This window comes from Otolemur garnettii, unplaced genomic scaffold, assembly GCF_000181295.1.
Source record: "Otolemur garnettii isolate 467f Iridium unplaced genomic scaffold, OtoGar3 scaffold00005, whole genome shotgun sequence".
Taxonomy (NCBI): Eukaryota; Metazoa; Chordata; class Mammalia; order Primates; family Galagidae; genus Otolemur; species Otolemur garnettii.
Genome location: NW_003852400.1, coordinates 33,925,307 through 33,952,815, shown reverse-complemented (window position 1 = coordinate 33,952,815; position 27,509 = coordinate 33,925,307). Strand labels below are relative to the sequence as shown.

Genomic DNA, 27,509 nt, shown 5'->3' with positions numbered 1-27,509 from the left:
ATCACAACTTTTTTGTTTAAACTAATACATTTGAAAACACACGTGAGCTTGGTAGAAAAATGAAAATGACTATATTCATCTCATATAGAAATAGAGAAAAACCACTGGCATAATTAAGGAAAATGAATGTAAAGATTTTAAAATGTGTCCCGCCTTCCAAAGCAGCAAACGTGATTAAACTTTGTGAAACTTTCAGCACCAATTAATTCTCATTTTACAAGACTTATACCATTAGTTTAGAAAAAGTTGGAAATACACTGAATTCAGATGTAGATGCTAAATAAGAAGTCCCCAAAAAACTGTGGACCCAATTCACTTTATAAATATAGATAGAAAAATACTAAGTAAAATATTAGCAAGTTAATTGAAAGCCTCATAGACATTATAACCAAGTAAGGCTTTTCCAAAAATGTTGGGATGGTTGTTTTTAAAAATCTTTCAATGTCATTCACTATATTACAGAATAAAGAAGAAAAACTATGGTCATCTTAACAGATGCTATAACATATTTGATAAAATTTAAGAAATTGGGATATAATGACTCTTTTAAAAATTGACAAAGGTTTGTAGAAATCGCCCACAAATAATAGCATCCCACTAAAAATATAAGAAGCACCAGTATTTTGGTTTTCTGTATGACACTAAGTTATTCTATATTTGTAACTAATAAAATACTTTGAATTTATTTTAGATATGAGAATATTCTCTTCTTTGAACAAGTTAACAGTATTGTTTTGATTCAATTTCTTTTCTTTTTTTTTTTTTTTTTAATGAGGAAAGCGCAAACACAGTCCCCCTCAATTTCTTTTCTTGATTTTCATTGAAGTGCCATAAAAATACAAGAGTGATTAGACAATTTATAGTGTGGTAGCTTTATATATCTCTATGGAACATCAAAATTTATTAATATCCCTCTATTTTTCTTTGCCCATGGAAATATTTTTATAAATTAGGGGTGGTACTAGAACTAAGATATTGCAGAGTGATCATTGCATTCAAAATTTATGATTTCCTTTACACAATTCTAAATTCTTACAACAAATACAAAATTAGATTAGACGATGAGAAAATACATTTGATAGCCAATTCTTTGGAAAGCTAGTATAAATTTGTCACTCAACACAAGAATATTTTCTAATACCCAGGACCATCCTGCACCTCACTGAAATTTGGTATAAAACTCTAATTGGTAAAATTTGTTTTTTGGTAAAAACACACACTGCAGTTATAACATGACAAAAATATCACGTTCAGGGATTGCACAGCAAATGATATGACTGGGATAGCTTTTTACTGTTTTAGATTTCTTAGAAGCTCTCATAGGTTTGCTCTAAAAAACCAGTTCCTGCTGAGGTGACTGCCAATAAACCAGAAAGAAGAAGAAGAGAGAGAAAATTTATAAATAAGAGAAAAGAGGGGGAAAGAAGAGAAAAGGGATTAGTAGGAAACAGAGCGAGGCAGACAGATAAATGGACATAGATGACATTTAAAACACAGACAAGAAAATAAGGACAATGAGGACAATTTGCAGTGTAGGATCCATAACTCCTTTGCTTTTAAGCAGATTATCACATTGTGTTGAAAGCTTTTTTTTTTTTTTTAAACCATAGGACAGTTCTGCAGTCTTGGTATTATTCATTCTCTGAGCTAGATAACCCTTCATTGTAGGATTAGATTGCTAGATGATTGACTACCCACCTGTTCCGGATAAACAAAAAACGCTCAAGTCTCTGGCTAAAGTCTGGGTCCTAAAATATTGTGAAAGAAAGCTGTTTGCTTCTTTGGTGGCCCTTCTGATAGCACTTTGTCCTTCCTTTCCCACCCCCACCCCCCCAGGCTAGTCTCCTGTGTATAGATTATATCTTCCATTGGGGAATCTCACCCAAGTCATGCTCTCAGTATATTTTAGTGTCATTCAAAGGAATGTAGTCCTTTGCTACTTCCTTAAAGCATTCCTTGACTGTCTCTGTACAATGAGATTCTGATTGCCCACGTCCACTAACCCAACCACTCTCAACGTTTAAGTATTTCATCCCTATAGAAACAACTGACTAAAATTAGTCTTCTTTTTATTTTTATTTATTTATTTTTTTGAGAGAGAGTCTCACTATGTCACTCTTGGTCGAGTGCTGTGACATCACAGTTCACAGCAACCTCAAACTATTGGGCTTAAGCAATCCTCTTGCCTCAGCCTCCCAAGTAGCTGGGGCTACAGGCACTTGTCACAAGGCCTAGCTATTTTTTTGGTTGTAGTTGTCACTGTTGTTTGGCAGACCTGGGCTGGATTCGAACTGCCAGCTCTGGTGTATGTAGCTGGTGCCCTAGCCGCTGAGCTACAGGCACCAAGCCTATTTTTCTTTTTTTTAATAGAGACAGGTTCTTGCTCTGTTGCCCAAGTGAGCTGCAGTGGTGTGATCATAGCTCACTGCAGCCTCAAATTCCTATGCTCAAGAAATCCTCCCGCCCAGCCTTGCAAGTAGCTGGGCCTACAGGCACATGCCACCACACCTGGCTTTTTTTTTTTTGTAGAGACAGAGTCTCAGTATGTTACCCAGCCTGGTCTTTAACTCCTTGCTTCAAGCCATCTGCTAGCCTTGGCCTCTCAAGTGCTGGGCCCAGGCGTGAGCCACTGTACCCAGCCATGGAGTCTTAAAGTTATAATCTCTTTATCATTTTTGCATATTTATTCTCAGGAAATATTGATTACTTCTAGTGAATTGCCTCTTGTGCACCTGAAAATCCCAGACTCCCAATAATTTTCCTGTTTGTACGGCTCCAAGAATAGTGTGTACTGTGCTAACACTATGATCGATGGCTTACGTTCATAATAGTAGCCAGGGACAATTCAAATTATGTTAGCATTCTGAGCTTTACTAAGGTAAGGGGTTATATGTTTTAGAGAAGTTTTCATGTAAAACAATTTTGATATGCTAGCACTTACAGAATTTAGCTTGGGTTACTGAGAAAATTCGCTTACAGGAAATAGCTCATTCAGTTATCTACCAGTATTACATACTCAGTACATACAAGTTTAAATGTTTTGTTATATATGCACAAAACATATGGAGACCAAATAATGTAGCCTAGAGCAAATGCCACCAACAATTTCTTTTTTTCTTTCTTTCTTTTTTTTTGAGACAGAGTCTTACTTTTTCACCCTGGGTAGAGTGCCGTGGCATCACAGCAATCTCAAACTCTTGGGCTTAAAGGATTTTCTTGCTTCAGCCTCCCAAGTAGCTGGGACCACAGGTGCCCACCACAACGCCTGGCTACTTTTAGAGACAAGGTCTCGCTCTGACTCAGGCTGATCCCCAACTTGTGAGCTCAGGCAGTCCACCCACCTTAGCCTCCCAGAGTGCTGGGATCACAGGTGTGAGCCACCGCACCCCGCCCCTTCTTCATATTTATACAGTCATATGTGATCAAATCATACACATGATCAAAACATACATGTCACTTTAAAGGGGGATTGTTGTTTTAAAAAAATGATGCTGGGCGGCACCTGTGGCTCAGTGAATAGGGCACCGACCCCATATACCGAGGGTTTCAGATTTGAACCCAGCTCCGGCCAAACTGCAACAAAAAAATAGCTGGACGTTGTGGCAGGTGCCTGTAGTCCCAGCTACTCAGGAGGCTGAGGCAAGAGAATTGCCTAAGCCCAAGAGCTGGAGGTTGCTGTGAGCTGTGATGCCATAGCACTCTACTGAGGGCAACAAAGTAAGGCTCTGTCACTAAAAAAATAAATAAATAATAATAAAAATGATACCATTCTGGGTGGCACCTGTGGCTCAGAGGAGTGGAACACTGGTCCCATATGCCAGAAGTGGTGGGTTTGACCCTCGCCCTGGCGAAAAACTGCAAAAAAAAAAAAAAAAAAAAAAAAAAAAAGATACTATTCTAATCTATGTTTCCTGGATCATTGTTTTAAAAAATAACACCTCAGTAAGATACATTTCCTGAACCTTGTTTTTCTTCTTGACAATAACTCATGGAAGTTTTTCAAATTCAAGGAATAGTGATGAAATCCTTCATTGACTAGCTTTGTACAGTCCCATGATGCAGATACACTGTACTTTATTCACATTTCCCCCTAATAGCGTTCTCTTTGTTTGGGGATTTCTCTTCAGGTTTGTGTTTATGTCTGTGCATGTGCATCTGTTTTTTCGTTTGTTTTCCCAGGACCGAAGTATGTTTGGTAAATCTGGAAAATCTGTGTTCTAATCCCTGCCCCAGCCATTTCCTAGTCACGTGAGGTTGAGCAAGTCCCCTCTGAATCTGTTTGCTAATCTGTTAAAAAAAACCTCAGATAATAAAACCATCTCTTTTCCTCAGAAGTTAAAAGATCCAAATGGGAAAGTAAATATAAAACTCCAGATTTTTAAAGGTGGTTTCATTGACTCATGTTTATTTTATGTTTTTAATTTAATTGCAGGAATTGTTCATAGATAGGGAAAAGGTAAATAAGTACAATTAACACATTTTTCCTTCCTAATAAAGAACGGAATGACTCCTCTAATGCACGCAGCATACAAAGGGAAACTTGATATGTGCAAATTACTCCTGCGCCATGGAGCCGATGTGAATTGTCATCAGCACGAACATGGATACACGGCCCTCATGTTTGCTGCGCTCTCTGGTGAAGTTTGAACATTTGTTTTATTTATTAATATTTAATACTAATTACCTGTACAAATTTATTATAAGTATATACATATTCAAATATTAAGTGCATTTTTAGTTTAGTAATTTTAAGATCAAGTTGTATGGAAAGGAATGGCGGGAGTTTTTGAAAAGCTATAATATATGAAGTTATATAGTTAATTGGTGACCTGTTTCTTTAGTTATTTAAGTAAATTGATTATATTGATAATATTTTGGTAGAATCGAGGAACTGGACCTGTTATTCTTTCAAGTTAGTTCCTTTGGTACTCTCTATCTTTACATTCCCTGTATTTTGAGTCAATATGGAAACATCTTTGTTCTTTTGATCAAATTGCTACCGCGATGGAGTTTGACTTGCCTCTCTGGCATTTACATTACGGTATATGATGATCTATTTAGACATTGACCTTGATTCTTGTCGTTTATTATTTGCTGAGTAAACATAATTGAGAAATAGTGTCTAAAATCAAGTGGAGTTATCTATAATTGCTGCAGTTCTTTAAGAAAATGCAAAAGCACCATACTATTCTTATACTTTGCAAACAATAATCTGCATGTTTGTAATGCTAGGAAACAAAAGCATTTTAAGCATCATGTAAAATATGGAATCCAAATAGGACAACATTGATTGATTGATTACATAAAATTTTAACATTTTCAGGTATAGATTATATTATAGAGTAAAAATACAAATGAAAAAGGATAATATTTGCTGCCTATATTAAAGGGTCTCATTGTTACCTATAAGGAGCTCTTGTAAATCAGTTAGAAAAACCAGACATAGTGGCTTATGCCTGGACTCCAAGTTACTCGAGAGGCTGAGGCAGCAGGATCACTTGAGGCCAGGAGTTTGAGGCAAGCCTGAGTAACATCGCAAGAACCTGTCTCTAAAAATATTAATAAATTAGAAAACAATAAATAGTGCAAACAAAGAGAGAACAAAATAAATACAACCGGCTGACCAACTTTATATTAGCAAAGGTTCAGAAAGAGTGATAATGCCCAGGAATGTCTTTGCACTTTTATGGGGAGTATATATCAGTTCAACCCTGCTTGATGGCAGGTTGGCAAAATGCTTTTAAAATAGGCATAACTTTTGATCCAGCAATGTTTTCCAAGAATAATTCCTAAGAAAATCTTAGTTCGAACTTGCAAAAATAAATGAAAAATGCTATTCCCCAAGTGTAGTTTATAATAGCAAAATGTCTGTAATTATTTAAGGCAGCATGTGAGTACAAGAACGATGGCTCTTTAGATAGAAAAAAGTCTAGAAAGATAGATCCCCAGTGGTCAACATAATAATTATTCTAGAGCTTGTAAGTGTGAGGGATGGAATAGGTTAGTAGACATTAAACAGGCACTTCTATTTATTTTATCTTTAATGTCTTTTTTGATATTTTTATATGTGGCGTTTTGATTTTATACCAAAATCAAAATGCTTAATTTGTTCTCCAAAAAAATAAATTTGATTTGTAAGTGTGTTCTGTGGTATTTTATTTACTTATTTTTTGCGGTTTTTGGCCAGGGCTGGGTTTGAACCCGCCACTTCCGGCATGTGGGGCTGGCACCCTACTCCTTTGAGCCACAGGCGCCACCTGGTATTTTATTTTTGACCGTAGTTAGAGATTCATATTTTAGAAAAAATGCAATATCTACATGACAGAAAGCACAAACCAGGTGGGAAGGGGAAGGTACAGTTTGGATGAGGGTGTTTACATTGTGCATGCTTTACAATTAACAAATACGTTCCCTTTTAACTCTAGGTAATAAAGACATCACGTGGGCAATGTTGGAAGCTGGTGCTGAGACAGATGTTGTCAACTCTGTGGGAAGAACAGCAGCACAGATGGCAGCCTTTGTAGGTGAGTCTTTTATTTTGTTCTGGTTTTTTATAGGGGCAGAGCCCACGAGTTCTTGCTGCAGTTTTACGTTCCATTATGCTCAAAATAGCCTTTGTGGAAAAAATACCACTGTGCTTTTCAGGGTGCAAATACTATCGTGCTTGTTTTTTAAAAAACAAAGTCCACCTGTGTGTTTCTAAGTTACACAACTACAATGAAATGATAAATATTGAAAATAAAGCAATGCTCGTCTGGTTTATTTTCTGATTTTTTTTTTTTTTGAGACAGAGTCTATGTCACTCTACTCAGTAGAGTACCTTGGCATCACAGCTCACAGCAACCTCTAACTCTTGGGCTTAAGCCATTCTCTTGTCCCAGCCTCCCAAGTAGCTGGGAATACAGGTGCCTGCCATAATGCCTGGCTATTTTTTTTATTGCAGTTGTCATTGTTTAGCAGGCCGGCACCATAACCACTGAGCTATGCGCGCCGAGCCTATCTCTTTATTTTCAATATTTATCACTTCACTGTAGTAGTGTAACAGAGAAACATATAGGTGGATTTTAAGAACCCAAAGTGGTAGTCTCTCTTCTAATAGTTATTTAGCTTATGCATATTTAATATGATTATTGATGTACTTGGTTGAACCCGTCTTTTACCTCATTTTTACTCTTTATTTTATTTTATGGTCGTTTTTGCTTGTGTGTGTGCATATATACCCACATGTGTTTCCTTAAAGTGATCCATTTGGTTAAAACCATACTATACCTCATTCCCCAATCTCCAGGCCCTGTATTTGCCTATTTAGCCGCCCCTAACAAGATAAAATCCTGGTAAACACTCATTTATCCACAGTCTCTGTTTCTACCTGTGAGGCCACAAGCCTTTCCTTTCTGCCTCTTCCCCTACTTCCTCAGTCTGTGCCAACCATACTTTCAGCTGTGGACTCAGCTGACAGCGTGTAGTACTTTTAGTAGCAATAGTTCCCAGAGCGTCATGGACAAGGTGTTGCTTCCCTTTCAGTAATCCTCCCCCACACAGTCAATTGGTTTCCCCTTCATCTGTCTTCTCCCATTCAGATAAATTCTCTCCCTTGTTCTCCGCTCCCTCTTCTCTTCTTTGTCCCATTTCAGTCTTGAGATCTCTGTTCACATTTAGGTTTTAGTGACAAGACATCTCAGACGGGTCGTGTAGGTTGTTGTTCTTTGAAAACCATCTTAACAACCCTTCTCTCTGAGATGTGAGTCATACTGCGACTAGTTTCAAGACTTGTATGACAGTGGTTTGCTCTCAGTCATGTGTTGACGTTACTCTCCTGTTTGGTGAATTCTGGTTTTGGAAGTCAGAATTCAGGTTTATTTTTTTCTCAAAATTAAAAAAAACTTTATCGGTACCATTTGATTATTTGGATTCAGAATTCCTAACTTAAAAGCCAGTAAAAGTAAATATCTAATAATTTCAATTTCAAAAATTTAAACGCAAATTTTCAAGTAAAAATTGTATTTACAAAGATAAACTCTAAAATACATGTTCTTCATAAACAAATTTTTAGCAGATTAATTAAAATACTATCAAAATAAGAGCTATTTGAAAAGAAAAATAATCTTGAAAAAAATTAAGTAATATTATCCATTCTTTTCAAAAATGTATAATGAAGAAATTCCTAGTGCTGTGACAATGTCATTGTTATGTAGCAGATATTTTGATGTACAAATATTTCCAACTGCTAACTGCTTTTTCTGACCAGCTAGGGGACTGATGAAAAGATAAGGTGATTATTGGGCACAATGTGAGGGTGTTCAGCACACCCCCTCGGTGAAGGGCTCAACTACAACTTCAACTTGAACTTTACCTTAGAACTGAAAAGAAGGTAACATAAAAATCTGTGCCCTCAGCCGGGCGTCGTGGCTCACGCCTGTAATCCTAACACCCTGGGAGGCTGAGGTGGGTGGATTGCCCTGAGTTCAGAGGTTCAAGACCAGCATGAGCCAGAGTGAGACCCTGTCTCTACCAAAAATTGCTGGGCGTTCTGGCAGGTGCCTGTAATCCTAGCTACTTGGGAGGCTGAGGCTAGAGAATTACTTAAACCCAAGGACCCAGGGGTTGGTGGAGGTTGCTGTGAGCTATGATTCCACAGTACTCTACGGAGAGTGACAAAGTGAGACTGTCTCCATAAAAAAAAAAAAGAAAGAAAGAAAATGAAAGCAAAATTTAAAAAAACTTGTGTCCTCATGTTAATTTGAAATAAAGAACGAGAATATTTAAATACTGTATTGGAAGTAAAAGCCAATGCAGAAAGGGTAAAATGTAAGTAAATAAAAGAAAAGAAAATTGCACTCATACACACACACAAAAGAAAAGATAAGGTGATAAGAGAATTCCATATTTTTCTCAGATCCCTTTATCTTCATATCTGTCCATGTCTGCTTTGACACGTTGGGTGAGCTGTTTCAGAACAACTTTTTGTTTTAGGAGCAATAGCTATGTTTTCCTCCCAGCTGGTGATAGATTGTGTTTTAAGGAAGCCTGTGCAATTTGCCTTCATTTTTTCTTGTGTTTTCATGTGCAGTTGTAAATTCCCACATGATGCTGTCATGTTCAAAACCCACTTTCATTAGGACATTTTCATGGTTGAAGGTTATTTTTCTCTCCACTTGAAGATTTCAGAAACAAGAATGGTTATTGTCTAAGTAGAGCACCTTGGCTCATTTCAGAATTTTTTGTTTTTGAGACAGGGTCTCACTCTCGGCCCTTGGTGGAATCCTGTGGCATCATAGGTCTTAGCAACCTCAAACTCTAGGGCTCAAGCGATCCTCTTGCCTCAGCCTCCCAAGTAGTGAGGACTGTCAGCACCTACCACAACACCCAGCTGGTTTTTCTAGTTTTAGTAGAGGAGAGGTCTTGCTAAATTCCTGAGCTCAAGCAATCCACCCGCCTCGGCCTCCCAGAGTGCTAGGATTATAGGTGTGAGCCACTGCTCCCAACCTCATTTCAAATTCTTAATATAGACCGGTACTGTTTGACTTCTCTAGATACTTCTCTAGATGTCTGTAATGGAGCTTTCTGATGAAGGAAGGAAGAGAGAGGGAGGGAAGGAGAAAAAGAAATCCTTCCCACTCCCCCCAAAAGAAAGAAACTGGTGTTTTGGTACTTAAAAATAGCACGGAGTACTAAAAGTGATACTGTGACCACTGCTAAATTCTCTTTTCAAATCAGGAAAAACATCTATTCTTGTATCATTTATTTAATTCTCCATCCATGTCTTTTTTCCTCTTTGGGATTTCTATAATTTTTCAGTATTAGATTTCCTAGTTATATTCTCAGTTTTCATCTTTTCCTTAATAATTCCTGACTCCGATTCTTTCTGTCTTTGAGATACTTTATCCCCTTGATCTTCCACATTACTAATTTACTTCTCAGTAATGACCAGGGTAACCTCGAATCTTTCTGCAATCTTGAAAGCCTATCTATATACTATGATGGAATCTGCTCTTGTGAGTTAACTGTGGTGGTGTTGGTTGTTACTGTTTTTATGGCGAATGCTGTCAAAATACTCCCAACCCAAGAAGCCATCTGTTGGAGACATTGTATAGTCCTTGGAGTTGCTGGATCTCCCTGGGTGCTTTGCTTCTTACCTCTCACGCAGTCAGGTAAAGATGACAGGATCATGGAATGGTGGAGGAGTCTCTGTATCTGGGGGCCCAGCTCAGCAAGCCAGCTGGGAACCCCTTCATTCCCCAGTTCCCCCAGGAACTCCCAGGGACAAACAGAACCCTCTGCCAGCCTTAAGTGTCAGGGTTCAGGAAGCTGATGGTGCAGTCCCTGCTGTGGGCAGATTCAAGCAGATGCTCCCACTCACACGTAGAGGGTGGGGCTACGCAGGTTGCCTAGGGAGGACTACTCTCCAGGAGCCAAAGCTACGTGGTCCCGGCGCTCTGCCCAGGACTTGCTGCCACTGGCCTCTCAGCCCTGGACAGGCAGAGAAGAGGAAGTCGCTCCTCTGAAGATCCCAGAAGAGGCCGCACCCTGCAGTGTGCCCTGCTGGTCCTGTGTGCTGCCCAGAGTAGCCACTCCCTTGCTCCAGAGAGGTAGTGGAATGGGAGCTGGGCAGGGGGAGGCCGGGAACACCCTTCAGGTCACCAGCATGGGCGGGGAAGGCTTTCCTTTCACACCTTTTCTGATGCTGGAGAGGCTTAGAGAAGTAGCTCACAGGTCTGTGAGAAGCCATGATGTGTATTGCAGGCTCGCTATTCTGAGTGTGGGCTTTCCCTCAGCGTTTGTGGAGCAAAAGCTTTTTCTCTGATTCTTTTCACAGAGAGGCCAATCTTTTCTCAAATTCAAGGGGGGATTAGCTTAATGATGTTAACAATTAATATTGTAATAAAAGTACTCTATATAAAGTAAATTTAAATTTTGCGTAAATACATTCAGGGAGGCATGCCTGTCATTTGTGTAGGGTAGAAGAAGAGACATTTTAAATGACAAGCAATTTTGGTAAAATATTTCAGGTTGATTCTAAGTTGAACAGTGGTTTTTTTTTCTATAATCCATGTAATCTTTATATGTATTGTGGATTCTGTGTCTTTAAATAGATTTTAAGGATTATTTCTCAACCTCCTAAGGAATGTGTATAAATGTTCTCTAAAATGTTTAATCTCTCCTCCTCCTCTTCTGCTCTCCTCTCCTGAAAAATAAAGATATTGATGCATATTTACTGAACAAGAAAACAGCAACATAATTGAGAAAAATCCAGATGACTTATTTTTAATAATAAAATTACAACTTTTCTATTTTTCAATTAAAAGGTCAACATGATTGTGTGACTATAATCAACAATTTCTTTCCTCGAGAGAGACTGGATTATTACACTAAACCCCAGGGTCTGGATAAAGAGCCCAAACTACCCCCAAAGTTGGCAGGCCCGCTGCACAAAATTATCACCACCACTAACCTCCATCCAGTCAAGGTAGTGTGCTGTTCATTGTATTTGCTTTTTATTTAAATACTGCCTCAGAGTTTAAACAGCTCTTGTGATAGGGGCTCCTAACTGGCTTGGTGTGGGTTTTGTGAATATAGAGCTTGTGGTGGGTTTTCTTGACCCATTAATGAATTAAAGGAATGTCTTCAGTTGAAACCTGGAAGAGAGTAGGGGAAACAGACTAAAGTGGGAGGAAGAATCCAAGGACTGGGTTCAGCTGAAGCTCCGCCCCCACCTCATCTCACAGGGAGCTCTGGATGGCTCCATATAGGCCAGCGAGTCCAGCTTTTGTATTCAGCAGACTGTCTTGGCTAGAGCCTGCTTCCAGAGGGAAAGGACAGCCTCCCAAATAGTACCAAGTGAGGTGGCTTCCCTTGAAATGAGGACAGTTCTCTGGAGAAAAGGCCTTAGCAGCCCATACTCGGAGCCCCTGGGGCCTGGCGTACAGGTCTGGTAAAGACAAGCTGGGTGAGACACATCCCTTATAGTAATTCTCTTCCTAGGAAATCTTTGAAATATGATCAGGAGCACATTTTTAATGCAAGTAGGCATTTGATGCCTTTAAGTAATGTAATTCTTCTAGTAATTAGTGAAATCAAATAGATTTTCAAACGTTATAGGCTGCCACATAAGTTCAAATGCCTTAACTGGGGAACTTTAACAGCCATTGTGAACAATGTTCAACACTTATTTTCTTTGGATTTATTTAATACAATCATTTGTTGTTATTTACAAAATAATTTTTAAAAATCATGGCTCAGCTCCTATAGCTCAAGTGGCTAGAGCGCCAGCCACATGCACTGGAGCTGGCAGGTTCGAATATAGCCCAGGCCTACCAAACAACAATGACAACAACAGCCAAAAAACAGCCAGGCATTGTGGCAGGAGCCTGTAGTCCCAGCTACTTGGGAGGCTAAGGCAAGAGAATCATTTAAGCCCAAGAGTTTGAGGTTGCTGTGAGCTGTGACGCCACCGCACTCTACCCAGGGTGACAGCTTGAGACTGTCTAAAAAATAGAAAAAATCGATCTGAGCAAGTATAGTTTCCTCAATGAATCATCAAAGAAATCTCCATGGCTATATGTGTGCTACCTTCCATAAACACTCCAGCAGTGATATCCTCTTTCAGATTTCAATGTCTTGTGTCATTCATAGTTCACAGCTGTTTAATGAGCAAGATAATAAGTTGGGTCAAAAGGTGAGGTTTTTCTTTAATACAAGGTGTTGCTAAAATGAAGTAAAATAGGATTCCTTAGAAGTCTATTACAAAAAAAATCTTGAAATAATGAGGTAGCCAGGGCCAGGTGTAGTTGCTCATCCTGCAGTCCCAGCACCATGGGAAGCTGAGGTAGAGGATCGCTTGAGGCCAGGAGTTCGAGACCACCCTGAGCAGCATAGCAAGACACATCTCCAAAAAAGTAAAGAATATAGCTAGACCTGGTGGCATGTGCCTATCATCCTAGCTACTTGAGGGGCTGAGACAAGAGGATTTCTTTGCTTAAACTCAGGATTTCAAGGCTGCAGTGAGCTATGATCTTACCAGTGCACTCTGGCCTGGGTGACAGAGTGAGACCCTATCTCTAAAAATTGAATAAATAAATAAGTAGACAGTTTTTATAAAGTTATTCTGTGGAAGACTAACACTCATTCGAACATATAAGCTCCAAAATATATCTAACATTGTTCCTTTGTTGATGGGTCCCTATGCATCTTCCTTGAGTCATTGACTCTCAAGAAATGAAAAAAAAATACCTATCATGTAGTTCTCCACCTACACTAGTTTTCTGGACCTTTAAGAGAGACGACAAATTAGTAGATAGCTTTTCTACCAGACAGAAAAGTGAAATGTGCAATTTTTATTTAGAAAACTCAGGGTTTTTCTTAACATTCTGGAAGAACTACTTGAAGCAAAACTTGTGATATTATGTAGGCAAAAAAGGAATTCAGCTGTGAATTGCATGTTCGTGTTTCTAGTGAAGATTACAGGGGGCTTAGAATTTAACCTTTAAAAAGTATTTATTTCTTCTGTGTTAGTGGTTTGCTCCCTTTCAACATATGTGAGGAGGAGAGTGCTCTCATGAGTAGTGGTAATTCTGTAAGATGCTGTCTCTCTTAGGCATGGGACAGGCAGCAGTGGGGAGACAGGCTTTTTGTCGGGGTATGGATTTCTCAATGTAGAAAATGTGTGTAGTTTTTAAGACCCTTGTTCCCCCATTACCTGTGTATAGCAGGATGCAATCTCTGAGTTGTAAGCATGTGACTTACTACAACTTCCACTTAACTACCAGAAGGCTATAACAGTAAATCCCTGAGTTACAAACATCTGACTGACATACAACTCATTTAACAAACAGAGGCTGTTACAGGTAATAGCTAAATGCACTCGTTCCAAATTACATACAAATACAACTGAAGAACAAACGTACAGAACCTATCTCGTTCATAAACCAAAGACCACCTGTATTCTGGTTCAGACTGATTTAAAGAAGCATTCCTATATTTTTCTGACCCATCACCTTTTACATTTATGTTTCTGCTCTTTCAGATTGCAATGAGGGTTTGTAGAATAATTTTATTATTTACATGGAACCTAGTCTCTCAGGATGAAATAGCCTAAGAATCATTCTACCCGCAAAGGCATATATTTTTGAGTAAATTAGATTAAGGATATCTTTATACAGGTAATAAATTGCAAAGGTGTGTCATCTAAAGTAATCTGCATAGTTTTTAGAACACTTAGTCTTATGAAAGAGACTATTCTGTTACTCTATTACCTTCCTTTGACCAGACCTTGATTTTTTAAAGCATAAACCATCTATTCACTTGAAACTCTTTCTTTTATTCATACTTTAGAAATAAAAGCTGTCCAGTTGCTTTATTCATGACCCATTTTTATTGTTCTACACCTTTTCAAACTAGCGTGGTTTTAACATCTTTTGAAATAAGCACAGAAATGCTCCCCAGACACAACTCACCTTTTCATTACAGCGCACCTAACACAGCTACATTTGTGCTAGGTTAAGTGGCTGCTATAGCAATAAGGATGTGTTTGTTTACAAAAGGGACTTGGGAATTGTGCTGATGCCCAGAATAGGAAGGTTATCTAAAAGACAAACAAAAGTCACAGAAAAAAAAAAAAATGGTGACAGAACAGAGCAGAGTATCCCAGAGGAGAGGAGGTGGACATGCACAGAGCAGTACTCTCTGTGATTATTAATGATTTTCAAGCACAGAATTGTATATTTAGCAATTTTTAAAAGTGGAATTTAAAAATAAAAGGAGGCCAGCCATGGTGGCTCACGCCTGTAAACATAGCACTCTGGGAGGCTGAGGCGGGAGGATCCTGTGAGCTTAGGAGTTCAAGACCAGCCTGATCAAGAGTGAGAACCCATCCCTACTAAAAATAGAAAAAATTACCCAGACATGTTGTAGGCACCTATAGTCCCAGCTACTCAGAGGACTAAGGCTGGGGGATCACTCAAACCTATGAGTGTGAGGTTACTATGAGCTAGGCTGAGGTCATGGAACTCTAACCTGGGCAACAGAGTGAGGGGGAGAAAGGGAAGGGAAGGAGGGAGGGAGGAAGGAAGGAAGGAAGGGAGGGAGGGAGGGAGGGGAAAGAGAAAGAAAGGGAGGGAGGGGAGGAAGGGAAAAAAAGGGAAGGGAAGGAAGGGAGGGAGCGAGGGAGGGAAGGAAGTAAAGAAATAACCTAAGGATACGGGGAAGGGGGAGGGAGGGGGGAATGGGTGGAGGGAGGGGGATTCCAGGGTTCACTTCTGTGGTTCATCTCACAAGGGTACAAGTGAATCTTTCTATGAGTAGAATATGAACGTTTTAACACAATAACTAAGAAAATGACATGAAGGCTATGTTAACCAGTTTGATGGAAGTGTTTCGGATTGTTTGTGAAAACACCACACTGTACCCCAGAAGTGCATTAATGTACACAGTTACTATTCAATTAAAAAAAGAAAAGAAAAGAAAAAGAAAGCGAGGAAGGAAAGGGAGGGATGGGAGGGAAGGGAAGGAAGAACAAAATTCCACTGCATAAACATACTTTTAGGTAGCAGTCCATTGAAGGGTAAGATTCACGTAATTTTTAATGGTGACAGGAATGTATTTGCTCTTCCTCAGTTAATTAATAATAAGGATTTCTTTTATAATAATTCATAATGCTACAGAGATTAAAGGCAGAAAACCAGTACAAATATGATTCTTTCATATATAGCCGTATAAATGTTTCCGTAATCTCATGGTAATGCTGTGGCTATTTATCATTTTTCTTTGTGTGTATTTGTGCTGTATATTATACAATAAATAAGGTCTAATGTCTCCAAACAAAAACATCATTAACCTGGCTTCTATTTGAGATTTTTTAAAAAAATTCTCACTTGTAAGTTTAATACTTGGATTATAAGTACCATACATAAAAATATTGACCCTGACAATGTTAAATACCTACAGTTTGCAGAAGTATAAACAGAAAAAATGATGAGTTTATTCTTCTCTGCCACAAATTAATTTTCATATATGTTTTGGTAAATGGAATTATCAGTAAATTTACCAATAAGGATTCTGATCATACTTAATTAAGAAGTCTAACAATTTACTAGTAAGTGATGGATTTTTAGAAAGCTACTAGGTTATATATAAATCTAGCAGTGTCGAAAATAAGTGGTAACCTTCTTTTAATTTCACGAAAACATTATATCTATGTTAATTTTCCAAGTAGGAGGTTAGGCATAGGTTTTACTTAATATTACAGTGATCTTTCTTCATGCCAAGACAAGATTCCAATTCAGGATATTTACCTGTTGTTCTGTGACATTTTCAGGAATTTAGCTGTAACACGTAGGCTCTGTGCAGACAGTTGTGCCCTGTTACACGTGTTTACATTCCTGCCCCATACAGACCCACTTCAAATACTCTATAACAAGGCCAATGAAAAAATACTACTTATTACATTAAATTCAAGCTTAATCTGTGCATATGTGGGAAATGTGGGACTCATAACACATACGAATTGATAACTCTGTAATATCCCCTTAAAGCAATTTATAGTTTCCTCTTTTACCTGATGTCCTCATTGTAGATGAACAAAAGCATCCTCAGGAACATTTCCATAGAGAAATGTAGTTGATTGGAAAATAAAACACATTTCATTTTTATGCTTCTTTTTTATGAAAATAAAAAAGCATAAAATGCTTTTTTTATGAAAAAAAATCTAGTTTCCTTCTAATTAAATTAAAACAAGAATTTTATTTCTGCTAGCCATGAAATTCCAGAGCCAAGTAATGTTAACCAAAAGTAGTTATTAGGCCGGGCATGGTGGCTCATGCCTTTAATCCTAACACTCTGGGAGGCCAAGGTGGGAGGATCGCCTGAGCTCACAAGTTCAAGACCAGCCTAAGCCAGAGCGAGACCTCATCTCTAAAAACACTGCCCAGGTGTTGTGGCAGGTGCCCGTAGTCCCAGCTACTTGGGAGGCTGAGGCAAGAGAATCACTTGAGCCCAAGAGTTTGAGGTTGCTGTGCGCTATAAGGCCACAACACTCTATGAATGGTGAGTTATTGCTCAATGATTTCATTTTATATATGTAAAGGTTGTGCAAATAGCCGTGTTTATCTTTGGTAATAGTGCTTTTCACACAAGCAGGAAAACCAGGTACTCTGAGCAGCATCATGACACCCTGGTTTAGCTAAGTGGAAAGTCACGCTCAACTTTGACATGCAGAGTTCTCCAGGGACCATGATACCAGGGTCTTTCCCTATTAGTTCTATAGCTTTGATCAGGGGCAATTTGCATTCTGATATGATTTAGCATAGTAACTACATAATCCTAGGAAAGACTCTCTTTAGTAATCTTTTGAAATCAACTCAATGGACTGTTTAGTTTCTGTACAGAGAATTCTCTTGAGTAATTTCTTAGTTTCCTGGAACTTCTAGATTGTGATGCTTATAAATGAGAACCCTCTGCTGATGGAAGAAGCAGCCCTGAGTAAGTGCTACAAGGTTCTGGATTTGATCTGTGAGAAGTGTATGAAGCAAAGAGACATGAATGAAGTACTGGCTATGAAGATGCATTACATCAGCTGTATCTTCCAGAAATGCATTAATTTCATAAAAGATGGAGAGAATAAATTGGACACTCTGATCAAAAGGTACTGTTTTTACCATGTTGTGTGTAAAAGACACTCAGGTGGATAATATTGTTCCCAAAACTGGGAACAGTATTATTATTTCAATTGAGAGATTTGTTATTCAGTTCTGTCCCCTTTATAGTGATGTTTTTGTTGTTATCGCTGATTTACAGATGAGCACTCTGAGGTTTGGAAAGGGTAAATAGCATGTGTAAGGTCATTCAGCTAGAGGGTGGCCCACGTCCAAATGCGAGAATGCAGCAGGTTGCAGTTCCCCCATTTACAACAGCACTCGGGGTGTCTCCCTTACTATTCCACGGGCAACTGTGTTGTTCTTGTTCTTTGACCAGCAGAGATCAAATTCTTTTAACAGCTTTACTGAGAAAAGGGATCTAAGTCAGAAGGGTGTGGCTCCATGAGAGTTTTCCTTCTTAGTTCAAATGGCAGGCTAAAGAGTAACTAGCTAATCTGATAAGAGCCTCTAGCGTGTTTTATGGTGGGGGTCACCTTTGCATTTTCATCTCAGGGCCCCACCCCAGCTGACAACAATGTGGCTTGAGTTGTTCCTCGTGATTTGAAGAGACAGTGAAGATGTCAAGTAACAAAACAGAAGCTACTAAACACTACTGGGTTCAGCTAGGAGGGAATGCTTAGTGATTCAACTGCAATTACTCTTTAAAAAAATATCTTTCAGCTTGTTAAAAGGCCGGCCTTCTGACGGCTTTCCGGTATATCAAGAAAAGATCATTAGAGAAAGTATCAGAAAATTTCCTTACTGTGAAGCTACACTACTCCAGCAGCTGGTTCGAAGCATCGCTCCTGTTGAAATTGTAAGGCTCTTTTTAAGACTCTGATTATTACATATTGTATTGTTAGAGGCAAGTTCTCTCTAGTATTTATTTTCATTATTGCAGAAAATTTTCAGGAACAAAGGTGGAGGGAGATAGTACGCATTTATAGTTTGCAGTTTAGTGGGTAGTATCTCCCTAGAGACACAATGTAATGGAAATGATTAGAGCACAAATTTGTGTTTTAAATATCAGTGAAACTTGTAAGTACACGTCCACTGTACCATTCAGTCACACACATACACTGGGTGCTGTAGGAATTACCAGTGCAGAGCCTCATATGTACTAGGAGAAGGTGCCAATTGTCAGGGTGATGTGTCCAAGCAGTGGGGATGTAGCCGGATGAGTGATTGGAAGGCTTATTATGTTCCTGATAATTATCTCATAGTATGCCCAGTTTCCTATAATCCACCTTAATGCCCCCTGGTTAGATATTTTCCATACTTAAAAAAGAAATAATATTCTTCTTTCCCAGCTATAGAGGTGCATTTTGTTGACTTTCTATCTGTTTTTTAAATTACTTGTTACCTATTTGACATATGTAGAGTAGTATTTCCTAAGATACTCCCTGCCTTTTCTATTTTGGATAGGTATCTGTTCATCTTACCTATACCCATTCATTCTTTTTTACGTTTAAATCCAATCTTTTATCAGACAAGATATTTTTTTAGAGACAGAGTCTCACTTTATTGCCCTTGGTAGAGTGCTGTGGAGTCACAGCTCACAGCAACCTCCAACTCCTGGGCTTAGGTGATTCTCCTGCCTCAGCCTCCCAAGTAGCTGGGACTACAGGCGCCTACCACAACGCCTGGCTATTTTTTGTTGCAGTTTGGCCAGGGCCGGTTTGAACCCACCACCCTCAGTATATGGGGCCAGTGCCCTACTCACTGAGCCACAGGTGTCACCCAATCAGACAGGATATTGACCCTGAGGCCAGTCCCGTCCACAGCTTCCCCCTCCCCTCTGACAGCTTACTGCCCTTTCCTGCGCCTCCTCTAGGTGTTATATTCTGTGTGGAAAATCGAGGCTAGAAGTGAGTTCCAGATGCTCTTTTATATATTCAGACTTCGCCTTTTCAGAATCATCTAATAAAGCAAGACCTGAGTTGACAAGACCATCTCATCAAGTTCATGCCTTCATTTATTCAGGAGAGCTCCCCTTATTTTCACAGAAAGATTTTTTACTCTTAATATACTTTGGTGTTCAAGCTTTTGGGAGATTAAAGTTAGCAACCTGTGAAGGTGATTTATCAATTACAAATGTGTCTTGCCAGTACATATCAAACTCCAACTGAGAGAGGATACCCCAGAAGGTTGAGGTCTAGGAGAACAGGTCTTCTCAAGGAGACCACAAGGATATACCTGCAAGGTCCTCTCCCTGGTGACTCAGCTCTTGGGAATTTGCAGACTTAACTTCCTGGAACTTGGAAATGTCCCAGTTCTGTGAAATCCTGTAGTTCTATAGGGGCTAGAATAGCATCTCCTGCTTGATTCAAACTGGCCAATGAGAAGGGTACCTGTGGGGTGGAACTTTTTGATTGTCAATAAAAAGGGAAAGACCAGGCCAGTTGGGGAGCACGGCCATTTGGAATTCTTGTATACCATAAACTCCTGGCTGGTGAATAAAGCCCTTCCTTTTATAAATGTGGTGTTTGGGTGCTCTTTCTCTCCATTGGGCCTCATCTTCCTGCAACACAACCAAACATGAATGAAATAGATAAGGGTTTATTTTTCACTCAGAAGACGCCAAAAGGTAAGCAGACCAGGTCTGACACAGTGGCTCAAAAATGCATCGGTCCCACAAACACCTTCCCATCTTTCTACCCCCAAATTCCTTAGCCAGGTATGTACATTCTTGTGCGCATACCTATGACCTCAGGGTTGTAAGGCACTTGACCCGTTTTCTCCAGGCTCACATTCCTGTCCAGCAGGAAGAGCAAAGGGGTCTATGTCTGGAAAACAGAAGCTTTCCCAGAAACCCTCTGCCTGTGTCACATGACCACACTGCGCTGCACAGGAGTATTTTTGCTGTGTCTAGACACTCCTGTTCTGAACAGAATTCTGCTCTATAAGTAAGGAAGCTGAGGGAGTCAGCATCAGAGCCACTAGCAGTAGCTGTGCTGAGAGATTTCCAGTTCTGACGAGTAGTAGCTGATGTTCTAGTTACATGGGAGAAAATGGAAAATCTCAAAATAGCCAAGAGTACTTAAAAAAAAAATCAAAGCAGGTCAATGTAAGGTCAACAAATCTTATCTTAGCCCCTTATGATAGAATAATGTAATTAGCATTTATAGAGTATAATGATTAACGTGTATCCTAGTGGTCTGAGTCAAGAAGAGGTTTATAATAAAGATAATATTTAATGTATTTCAGAGATTTCTCTTTTAAGAACATTTGTTCTTTAAGAGTTAATATACTGTACTCTCTGGAGCATTTTACCTATCTCAGTGCTTGTGGTTATGAGTGTCCCAGATTGCCACCGTTTACTGCCTAACGGGTTTTGTTACATACACTGCAAGTTCATAAGCATCGGAAGTGGTGCCGCTCTGTTCCCATAACAAGGTGGCTGTCAGGCGGGCTGCCATGAGGGTCGCCTGGGTCTCTTTCTGAGAATGCTAATGGCTGGGTCTTCTGTTCAGGTTCAGATTCTGCCTGCCTCATGTGGAACTCTGGCTTCTGCCTGTTCCAGAGCTCAGGCATGGCTAAGTTTAAAAATATTGCTCCAGCATCATAGCGTGTGATACTGTTAAAGGTGTTCGGCTTTATCCACTGATAGTGTGTACTTTAACTTCTGGAAGGCTAGCTAATGTCTCTTGATTTTATAGCCCACATTGTTTATTTTTAGGCTGAATATCTTTCCATGGGATGAGTTCTGGCCCCTCAAGAGATTCATATTTAGCAAAGTAGACAACAAGATTTTGTATAATAAGAAAGTTCTCATCACACAATAGACAGGAAAGATCCCATGTGGTCACTAATCTGTATTACCATTATTATTTTTTGTGTGTGAGAGGGGAGGAAGCATTAGTTCACATGAAAACCTGTGCTTTTAGCAAAATATCCTTTAGAAAAAATTAGGCAGGCCTGATGGCATGAGCCTTTAGTCCCAGCTACTTGAGAGGCTAAGGCAGGAGGATCACTTGAGCCTAGGAGTGTAAAGTTGCACTGAGCTATAACAATACCACTGCCGCCCTCTAGCCAGGGGACAGTGACACTCTCAAAGCCAAACCAAATCAAACAAATAAACAAATTTCATAAATCTTCTTTAACAACCCACTCTAATTTTCTATGACCCTATAGTAATAATTTTTATACTTCAGGTTTTTCTTAATACTTTGATGTAATTGCAGGTATGTTTCTGAAAGAATTTGTAAAGGTTCAACAATAAAGATGATAACTATTTAAATTATAGACCAACAAGTAGATAGTTTAAACCATTTTAAGTCTTTAAAATACTTAAATTGTACCAAACTTTAAGAATTAAGATAAATATTTGTGATGTGCCCTGTAATTGTCACACAGAATATCATCTTGATGTCACTTCTCAGAAGAAAATTCCACTCTGAGTTCATTCTCATGTATCTGACATCACTGGGGGCTTACTGAATTATCCTAATTGAAAAATACTTTTATTCTAAAGTAGGGCCATATTTTTTCTTGTCAGTTATTGGGATTGATGACTAACTTCCTGTATGCTTTGTATAGAAAATGTTATACTTGGAAAGATATTTGTCATTTTGTCATAAAGTCTGTGTAATCTCCAGCCTAAAATGATTTCTTCCCATTTGTGTCAACATTGTAAGATAGCATTATTCGTGGGGTGACATCTCTGTAGTCTTTCTATGGTGATTTCATAGGTTTTTTTTCCCCCTCCTCTTCATACCCACTCCAGGGTTCTGATCCCACTGCATTCTCCGTCCTTACCCAGGCCATCACTGGGCAGATGGGCTTTGTGGACGTTGAATTTTGCACTACCTGTGGAGAGAAGGGAGCAAGTAAAAGATGCTCCGTATGCAAAATGGTAAGAATGGTGTTCTTTCAAGTTCATTGACTTCTGGCTTAGATTAAAGCCTGCTGACAACTGAGTTCTAATATTCTGTAACTATGACAGCTGACTTAGTTTTTAAATAAATTCTAGGACATGAAAATATTGCATCTAATACTTACGTAGTTGGGGAGAGAATTAGAACCTGAATGTAGCTCTGTGCTGTGTCTGTCTTCTGCCTAAGTACCAGTCTTCCTCAGTTTCAATGCTGTCCACCTCATGGAAAGAAAGGATATGAGAGAATGAACGTGAGATGATAAGGGAAAGATTACCTGTGAGCAGAGGAGACTGAGGCTGGTGCAGATATGAAAACCTAGAATAGGATAGCTCATGAATATGCAGGCAGCTATTCTGATGTTGCTTTAAAGACAATCTCTTCACAACTCTTCCATGTGCGACAACTTCCTCCACCTGTCACCAGTCTTTAATCCCTGTGGACCACACGGCCCACTTCTGCCAGAATCATCTTTGTGAGAGTTTTTCTCACATGTTTTTCTCACATCCAGACATTGCATGCATACATTTGTACATTTACTTAATCCCATAGGTCTAACAGCAATTTCCTGTTAACTTTAAGCTGAAATTCTTCAACATAGTTTATGAAACCCATTAAAGTATGCTATAACCTATTTCTTCAGCTTCAGCTTCTTTCATTACTTTTGAGAACTGCAGTTTCCTTATGTGCGAAATGAAGCTAGAGTTGTGAGAATTAAAGGAAACTATCTATATGGATTAACTTTTGATTCTTATAAAAACACCCTAAACTCAGTGCTTAAAACAATAATCATTAGTTCTTCTCCCTCCTTCATGTCTGGCTGGCTTCCCCTGGGGCTGCTGTGCTCCTGTGTCCCTCATCCTCCCTGCGCCTGCAGGCTGGGCTGAGCATCTTCATGGCCATGGCAGAGGTATGCATGAGCAGGTAGAAACACACAAGGTCTAACATTGAAACTGTGATGTTGTTGCTCATGCTGTTGGTCAAAACAAATCACATAGCCAAATTCAAAGTCAAGTCTCCTCTTTCGTGCAAAGCACTAAAATCACATGGGAAAGTGTATGAGTGCAGAGATGTGTGAAGAATTGGGGCCAATAATACAATCTGCAACATCATCTGTGCAGAAGAGCCTAGCACAGTGCTTAGTATCTAATAAGTATTTAATAAGATTCATTCCCATCTCTTTACCACTCTCATTAGCAAAAATATAAGCTCATTTACAAAAACGGCTTGCTGTTCTTAGACATATCATTCACTTCCCTGCATTTCGGTATGAGATACTCCCTCCACTTAGAATGCTTCTATCTCATTTCTCTGTGGACGCTGACTTCCCCAGCCAGAGTGAGTCACCCTTTCCCCTGTGCTCCCCTCACTCTGACATCCCGTACTGTGTTATAAATCACATCGTTCCAGGCTTGTCTCCCTCCTTTCTGCCTCATCCCATTCTTTCTTGACCCTGGCTTCCTTAGGAACAACAGCTATATCTTCTTTGTCATTATATTAATGCTAGACCAATCTGGCCCATCCAGAGTCTATAATAAGCTATTTGTTAAGAGTTTTCGGTAGGTGGTTTGTTGTATATCCATTATCGTTTGAAAGTAGAAGTTAGAAAGTACAAATTGAAATCAGTATACAACCGCACATCATGGTTTTAAAATAGAGTATGGAAAACTGAACATTTTTACAGTATAGTTCTTGGTTTAGTGTCGTGGTTGGGAAATCGTGCAATCACAACTCTTGAAATGAAAATAAACCTGCAATTGCTTTCAGGTAATATATTGCGATCAAACCTGCCAGAAAACACACTGGTTTGCACATAAGAAAATCTGTAAGAATCTGAAGGACATTTATGAAAAGCAACAGTTGGAGGCTGCGAAAGAAAAGAGTCAAGAGGAGAACAGTACGTAATAAACACTGAGCTCGTGCTGCTTCTTAGCAGAGACAGGAAAGGTAGTGCTAACCTGGGGCACACCAGAACTGGGTCTTCTCAGGAGCCACAAAAGCTCAGGGGTAATCCACGTAAGGATTCTAATGTGTCCATTTTTCAAGTCCTCGGGGTAATGGACATAATATAGTCAGCCTAGACCTCACCGGAAAACATAGACATAAAATTCTGAGCCGTGTAGTTTACTGAACCATTCTACATCCTAACTCAGGAGACTGCCCTGGAACGATGAGGCTCTTGATGGGTTTGCATTTGTATTTTGCTCATGAAGGTTTCTAATAAAGAAGGAAATAATTAAGTTCTGCTTAATGACTACCAGAAGATTTTAAGATCAGAAGTGTTTGATTTCTTAATTAAATTTTAAAACTACGTATGAAATTATAAAATTTATAAAGTACAGATCAAATTGCAGATCTGATGTGCAGGTTGCGTTTCTGCAGGTGTCAGAACAGTGTTTCATATTATTTTTCTCTCCATTCCTTGTGAGGTTTTGTGACTCATTTTCATCAGACATAGTGAGTTGCTTCAGCATGGTTCTCATACTGGAGAAAAGAACCACGCCCACCCCCATGCCCCAGCCCAGAGAATATATCATATGTTCTGGGGGAGTATACATAGATTGAAAAAGTTGCCTGGCTGGCTCTGATTCTAGGCCACTGATTTTCAACCAGTATGCCGCTGGCATGCTGTGAGAAGGTCTTAGGTGTGCCGTAAACATTTTCAAATCATTAAATTATTTTCAAAAGAAGCTCAAAGTGTAGTAAATAATGTTCTTTTTTTTTTTAATTCTTGTTTTGTGATCAACATAATTTAAGTGTGCCACGTAAGTTTAACTATAGGTTCAAGCTGGAGATAAAAAAAAAAAAACCACTGTTTTAGGCACTCCTCCCACCCCTACCCTACAAGGGGTGATGTCCCCTTTACCACTTGGTTGAGAAACATGCTTAGTGGAATTAAATGATTACATTCTAAATCAAAATTAAACCATTTATCATTAAGAGACTAGCCAGGCTTTCAGACCGCAATGCCGCCTCCTGTTTTGTAGACCTCTGTATGCTGAGGACAGAGAACAACCACCGTTCATGTGCTAACTATCGTGGGAGAGTAAGATTGCCCACAGAACAGGAACTCCCACTTGAGGCATGGGCCACGTGCCCCACACTATTCCAAACATTACAGACACTTCCATTCTTCACAAATGTGGGATAGCCTTTATTATACCCATTTTATAGATAAGAGAAATAACTACAAGTACACAATTACCTACCCAAAGGCATCAAGCTAATTAATTGGGAAGTTGTATCTGAATGTAGGTTTTGTCACATCCCAAACAACAATCCTGATTTAGAGACCCGGCTTTGGAAGTAGGGTCCTGAGTTCAAATGCTGATTCTGCTTTTTTTTTTTTCCTAGCTGTAAAACGTGGAGCAAGTTACTCCTTTCTTCTCCGCTTCCCTACTTATAAAATAATGAGAGTAATGACCATAGAGATAATAATCTACCACTGGTAGTTGATAATGAGGATTAAGCAAATTATTATATTTACAAGAGTGTCTGCCACATGGTAGAAACAAAATAACCTTTTTTTTTTTAATTAGATGGCAAACTTGATGTTAATTCTAATTGTGTTAATGAAGAGCAGCCAGAGGCTGAAACGGGGATCTCTCAAGAGGATTCCAGTCCCAAAGATGCTGTGGAAGAAGAGAAAGAATCTCTTCCAAGTGAGGCTGGGCTGGAAGGCGTACTGGATGCTCCTGTAGCCCCACGGGTATCTGAGGAGTAAAAGGCACACATGGCACGTGCCAGCATGGACGGTCCTGACCCTGGCAGGTAGCTGGAAAACTCTTGTGAATGTATCTGTCCTCATCGCCCTGGGACACCTGCATGACACCATGGCAGGATTCTACATTTCATAGAATAGACGTTTACAGGCAAAGCTCCGTCTACTCTGCCCGAATTTCCTGATTTCTGTCTGTTCTGTAACTGAAAATTCTTATGGAAATGGTTCTCTTTCAACATACAGGAAGAACATTTCTATTCCCTTTCTGAGGCTGGCTCACCAGCCATTGTTCCCAAAAGGAAACAAGTCCCCTTAAAGAAGACACGTGGGCTCTAGGAGACAAATGGACAAGCGGAAGAGGTACAGAAGAGAGATTTGCAGGAAAGAAAAATGTCACCGCCACAGAGATAGGAAGTTAGAAAAATCATCACTTCTGTGCACATAAAACACATGTAAATAGCATTTGCAATAGTGAAGTTCTGCTGATTAAGATGCAATGTATGAAGAAAAGCTGTGTGTTAAAGGGTCTCTGCTGCAGTCCCACTAATTGTCCTTTCAGACAGAAATGATCCTGAGAAGTCGGAACTGTGTGCAGTTCCCATGGTGATGTTTGTGTTTGCACCTTCAGAAACACCCAGTCCCTCAGGAGGAACTGGGATGTATCCAGGCTTATCTCAGCATGTGCATTTACAAAAAGATAACTTCCTGAAATTTTTGATTAAATAACAGCTAAGCATATTGTGTACAGAAGTACCTTAAAACTCAATCATGTGCCATGCTCCACCTGAAAGGCTGATTTTTATCTTCCTATAAGCTTTTCATGGGGCTCTTCCTGTCTAGAAACTGACTCGTAACCATCCTTTAGAGAATGGCCTGGCATCCGTTTTTAGCATATGTGGTATTTAAACAGAGCTAGATTGTGATGTCTGAAGATAGTGCTGCATTTCAAGGTTTCTTGTGTTGATTTTAAAATAAATCATGGCTATGAATATAAACAGCTCATCTTGTTTCATGATTTATTGTTGTTTGGGGTGGCAAATGTTAGAGGAATAGTAGAGAACTTAACAAATAGTAGGGAACTTGGCAAATATTGGAGAGCAAAGCAATAATTAGTTTATTGTGTCTCATTGCAGAGCAAAATGACTAGAATTCTGACCTCACCTTGCTGATCAAAATTTGTATCACGTTGACTCTCATCTTCCTCACACTCAGTTACTGTTCTAGAGCTGGTGCACACCCCTCCTCACGCACCTGTACTCCAGGATGGCGTCATGTGAGGAAATT

At 39.3% G+C, this 27,509-nt stretch overlaps 1 protein-coding gene across 1 annotated transcript in view; it reads left to right on the top strand.

Moving 5' to 3' along the window:
- ANKMY2 (ankyrin repeat and MYND domain containing 2) overlaps positions 1-27,222 on the top strand; it is a 40,713-nt gene extending 13,491 nt beyond the window's left edge. Inside the window, exons 3-10 of the mRNA XM_003782724.2 lie at positions 4,498-4,636; positions 6,426-6,524; positions 11,307-11,467; positions 17,424-17,638; positions 18,312-18,447; positions 22,357-22,485; positions 24,272-24,401; positions 26,044-27,222. Coding sequence (XP_003782772.1) covers positions 4,498-4,636; positions 6,426-6,524; positions 11,307-11,467; positions 17,424-17,638; positions 18,312-18,447; positions 22,357-22,485; positions 24,272-24,401; positions 26,044-26,228 — 1,194 coding nt within the window. The 3' untranslated portion in view covers positions 26,229-27,222. The remainder of the gene's footprint in view (positions 1-4,497; positions 4,637-6,425; positions 6,525-11,306; positions 11,468-17,423; positions 17,639-18,311; positions 18,448-22,356; positions 22,486-24,271; positions 24,402-26,043) is intronic.
- Positions 27,223-27,509: the final 287 nt, after the last annotated feature.